At 42.1% G+C, this 5,269-nt stretch overlaps 1 protein-coding gene across 1 annotated transcript in view; it reads left to right on the top strand.

The window, feature by feature from the left end:
* Positions 1 to 303: 303 nt before the first annotated feature.
* MRPL44 (mitochondrial ribosomal protein L44) overlaps positions 304 to 5,269 on the top strand; it is an 11,397-nt gene continuing 6,431 nt past the window's right edge. The window contains exons 1-2 of the mRNA XM_003784902.1: positions 304 to 540; positions 3,435 to 3,903. Coding sequence (XP_003784950.1) covers positions 368 to 540; positions 3,435 to 3,903 — 642 coding nt within the window. The 5' untranslated portion in view covers positions 304 to 367. The remainder of the gene's footprint in view (positions 541 to 3,434; positions 3,904 to 5,269) is intronic.

The raw sequence follows: 5,269 nt of genomic DNA, 5'->3' as shown, positions 1-5,269 counted from the left end.
CCACAGGCGCCGAGCCTTAAGTGTGTTTTCTTTAAACTGAAAGTGAAACATGTTTTTTGTTTTGCTTTAATGAGAAAATAAGGAATGTAACAGCAACTGACAGGATGAAGTAACTCCTACCAGAATTTACACAACCAAAAATCTCCCAGAACCGGCTGGTCCGCAACCTTAGGAAAAGCCGTAACCAGCGCTCGCGCATGCGCAGTGACAACCGCAGCCGTCGTTGCCCCGCCCCAGGTGCTGGCCCCGCCCCTGCTCTTTCTCGGCTGGGCCCTATGGCCACCTCCCACCCCTAACCCGGGAACTGTGTTTCCAGCAACACCAGTCCGACGTTTTTCCTTCCGTTCTCCATTACTTTCTGCCTGCAATGGCGTCCAGGCTGGTAAGGCTGGTCCAGCAGGGGTGCTTACTGGCTCCGGCAGTCCCCACGTTCGTCCCTCCTGTTCGAGGAGTGAAGAAGGGATTTCGCGCCGCCTTCCGCTTCCAGAAGGAGTTAGAGCGGTGGCGCCTGCTGCGGCACCCGCCGCCGCCCACGCGCCGGTACGACACGCTTGGGGAAGGGGCCGGAGCGGAGGTCGGGGACACTGGTCCTCTTCTCCTTCAGACCCGCGGCGGATGCGCGTCTGACTGGAACTCTAGGAGGCTTGTTATCCAGACACCTGTGGGGCGTGGGCACGTGGCCTGAGGCAAAGAAAATGGATTTGTGCCGCAGGCCGTGGAGCGTTGGGCTGCCCCCAATGCTTTAGGACTCCCATTTAAAATCTGCTGAAAATTGCAAGAAATGAGATCCCCTGGAGGGTAATGTTCATGTGGGCTTGGGTTTTGTAGCCCCCGTTATATGATGCCTGAGTATTCTTCTGGTACTGATGAGGTCCGGGAAGGAAGCGTTCTGCAGCACGGTGAATTAGGGAGAAAAAAAATAAGGATCTACAATCGCAAGTCCACAGAGTAAAAGACAAAAAAACTTAGTTGGTTTTAAATTTTTGTCTTAATTAATTTTGTTTTCCTAGCAGAAGTTCTGCTGAAAGACACAGGTTTTTTATAGCACCAAGTGAGATCATGCGTGTTGTTCTTCATCTTGCTTTTTCTGCTTAATAATGTGTTTTTGACAAGTTGCAATTACAAATAAATACACCTCGCTCTTTTTTAGGGCTCTGTTTATGGGCAATATGGGCTCAGTATTACTGGGATTAGAACTGATGTAATAGTCACTCTTGTTTAACATGAGCTTCATATTACTGGTATTACAATCCATGTAACAGTCACACTATGAATACTCATATGCCATCTTTGGAAACATATATAGTATGAATTTTTGATACCTACTTTAATATTGTCCCCTCAAAAATGTTAATTCATTTTATATTCCTACTAGTAGGAACCTTCTTCTAACCCAGAATATTAAATTCTTTTCCTAATAGGCAAAAAATATAATGTCTTCTTAATTCACTTTTCCTTGCTTATTCTAAGGTTAGATATTTTAGGCTTTTAAAGTTGGAAGAAACTTTATGGATAATATACATTATATAGGTCTCTATAGTGCAGAGATCCTCTGACTTTCAACCCAGATTTTTTTACTTTGCTGTTCTTTTTCACTTAAAATGGTTTTAGCCAGGTCTGATGGCTCATGCCTTTAACACAGCACTGGGGGAAGCTGAGGTGGGAGGATTGCTTGAGTTCAGGAGTTCAAGGCTTGTTTGAGCAAGAGTGAGACCCCCAACTCATGAAAAAAAAAAAAAATGGAAAAAGCCAGCTGGATGCCGCAGCGAGTGCTAGTAATCTCAGTGGCTTGGGAGGCTGAGGCCAGTAATCTCAGGGGCTTCGGAGGCTCAGGATGCCCACAGCCTGAATCTGAGGTTGCAGTGAGCTGTGACACCATTGCACTCTGCTCAAGGCATAGGGTAGAACTCTGTCTAGACAAAAATAAATAAACTAATAAATAAAAGGGTTTTATTTTGGATTTATCCTTTTAAAAAAATATTTTAGTTCTTGGAAATAATTGTGAACTTTTAGCCTACTTATAATATTGATGCCAGATTATTTAATTACTAATTTATTTTATAATAATAATTATTATTTTTTGAGACAGAGCCTCAAGTTGTCACCCTGGGTAGAGTGCTGTGGCATCACAGCTCACAGCAACCTTCAACTCCTGGGCTCAAGTGATTCTCCTGCCTCTGCGTTCCAAGTAGCTGGGACTACAGGCGTCTGCTACAACACCTGACTATTTTTTGGTTGCAGCCATCATTGTTTGGCAGGCCCGGGCTGGATATGAACCCACCAGTTGAGGAGTATGTGGCTGGTGCCTTAGCCTCTTGAGCCACAGGTGCCAAGCCATTAATTACTAATTTAAATGGATATTTTCAAAATTTAAATCAATAAAATACTAAGTATAGTTAGCTCTTTTTTATCTGTGGCTTCCACACCTAGGGATTCCGACTTACCACAGATCAAAAATTTTGGGGAGGTGGGGAAAGGATAGTTGTGTTTGTAAATGTAGGCATACCTCAGAGATATTTTGGGTTTTGGTTCCAAAGCACTGCAATAAAGTGAATCACGTGTTTTTATTTTTTTATTGAATGGTAACTATGTACATTAATGCACTTCTGGGGTACAGTGTGGGGTTTTCACACACAACATGTTTTTATTTTTTATTTTATTTCGTGGTATTTATAAAAGTTTTGTTTATGCTGTAAACATAAATTAAAAATACTTCATTGCTAAAAATATGGTGACACAGGTAGAAAGTGAGCACAGGCAAGGTGGCTACCAATCTTCAGTTTGTTTCAAAAAAAAATGCAGTTATCTACCAAAGGCAATAAAGTGAAGTACAATAAAATGAATGAGCTATGCCCGTATTACACCATTTTGTATAAGGGACTGGAACAGCTATGGATTTTGGTGTATGAGGGGACTCTGGGAATCCATCTCTCACAGAAATTGAGGAGTGACTAAATGCAACGTACCTAGTGTTTGTGCCCTGAATCTGTGAAGTTATAATTTATATCTTGTATCTAGGTGTAAAAAATAGTTCCGTGGTTAAAGCAAAAATAAGGAACCTAAAAGTTCATCTAATGGTATAGTGGCAGTTGGGCCAATGGGAAAATTAATCCAACAATATTATGTAGACTATAGCAAAGAATTGTTAGTATTCATCTGATTTGAGTTCTAATCCTTAGAATATCAGAACCTGGCCTTAAAAAGAAACAACCATTTTTCTTTTCCTAGTATAGTTAACGAGACAGGGTCTTGCTCAGTCACCCACGCTGAAAGGCAGTGGTACTGTTGTAGTCCACTCTAACCTCCAACTCCTGGGCTCCCAAGTGCTGAGATTATAGGTGTGAGCCACACTGTACTTGGCCTCAGAATGAAAACTTTTTACGTCATGGTAACATGTTCTCTTTACCAGCACTTAACTGTCTTTATGTTTGTAGGTCAGAGAAGCCCAACTGGGATTACCATGCTGAAGTACAAGCCTTTGGACCTCGGTTACAAGAAACCTTTTCCTTAGATCTTCTCAAAACTGCATTTGTTAATAGCTGCTATATTAAAAGTGAGGAAGCCAGACGCCAAAAACTTGGGATAGAGAAAGAAGCGGTTCTTCTGAATCTTAAATGTAATCAAGAACTATCCGAACAAGGGACATGTTTTTCCCAAACTTGCCTCACAAAATTTCTTGAAGATGAGTTCCCCGCTTTGCCCACTGAAGGCATCAAAGGTCTTGTTGACTATCTCACTGGTGAGGAAGTCGTGTGTCACGTGGCTAGAAACTTGTCTGTGGAGCAGTTAACATTGAGTGCGGAATTCCCAGTGCCCTCACCTGTATTACAGCGGACTTTCTTTGCAGTGATTGGAGCCCTGTTACAGAGCAGTGGTCCTGAGCGGACTGCACTTTTTATCAGGGTACGTAATTATTAATTGCACATGCTTGAGGTAGAAAGAAAAATTTCCTTTTGTAATTCATTTCTTTATTACCTTGCAAGTGAAATTTTGATTCAGAGCTTTCTGTAGGGCCTTAATTATTCCAGTTATCTCTTATTAAAGACATCATCAGAAGTGAATATGAAATTCCGGGTTGTGACTTGTAGCTTTACATTTTTAGGGCCAAGGCTAGTGCCTGAGTGGTGGTTGATACTTAGTATCAATGTTTGGCAAATGATTGAGGTGGGAAGACACTGTGTAGAGACTTAGTGTGGTGAGGAACGTCATGCTTAAGTATAAGCTGCTGTTCTGCTCTTCCAAGTGATAAATCCTGGATTTCTAAGTCCTTGTGATACAGAACACATTAGTAGCTTAACTGATTAAAGTTCTTGTGTATATAACTGGTACATCTTGACCTCCACTGTCCTTTTAAAATTTATTACCTGGGTGAAAAGTTTTATCTTCTGCCACTGAATGAGAACATGAGTTTTTGTTCAATCTGCAGTAATAGAGCATCTATGCAATCATTTTATTTTATTTTTTTGAGACAGAGTCTCAATTTGTCGGCCTTGGTAGAGTGCCATGGCATTATATAGCTCACAGCAATCTCAGACTCTTGGGCTGAAGTGATTCTCTTATCTCAGCCTCCCGAGTAGCTGGGACTACAAGCACCTGCCACAGCACCTGGCTGGTTTTTTTTTAGAGATGAGGTCTCATTCTGGCTCAGGCTTGTCTTGAACTCCTGAGCAGTCCGCCCACCTCAGCTTCCCAGTGTGCTAGGATTATAGGCACAAGCCACAGTGCCTGCTCATGCAATCATTGTAAATGAAATAGTTTTGATTCAGACATCTGAATGTCATATTCTCTAAACCAGCAGAACACGTTGTTAAAATCTATTAATTTTGATTTGATAGCAAATGTAATCATTTTGTTAGAGAAAGATACTTGTATTTACCAACATGTCAGACTTGGTTCATATGAGAGATCTGTTATCCTCCTTCCCACTCAGGGCTTATGATAGGTGGACTGCTCACCCTTCTCCCAGTTAGATAGCTTTTCCTAAGAAATTCACAAAGTCCTCCTTCATTTCTCTTTTCTTTATCCTTATAGTTTCCGTTGGGTTTTAAAAACTAAACAATACTTGGTTGTGACTTTGAAATTTCCAAAAGGTAGCCAGGCAGGGTGTCTCACACCTGTAATCCTAGCCCGCTGGGAGGCTGAGGCTGATAGATTGCCTGAGCTCACAGGTTCTTTTTCTGAGACAGAGCCTCAAGCTGTCCCCCTGGGTAGAGTGCCGTGGCATCACAGCTCACAGCAACCTCCAACTCCTGGGCTCAAGCGAGTCTCC

The sequence above is a fragment of the Otolemur garnettii genome, unplaced genomic scaffold, assembly GCF_000181295.1.
Source record: "Otolemur garnettii isolate 467f Iridium unplaced genomic scaffold, OtoGar3 scaffold00013, whole genome shotgun sequence".
Classification (NCBI taxonomy): Eukaryota; Metazoa; Chordata; class Mammalia; order Primates; family Galagidae; genus Otolemur; species Otolemur garnettii.
Note: the sequence above shows the minus strand (reverse complement) of the source record. Positions and strands in the feature narration are given on the sequence as shown.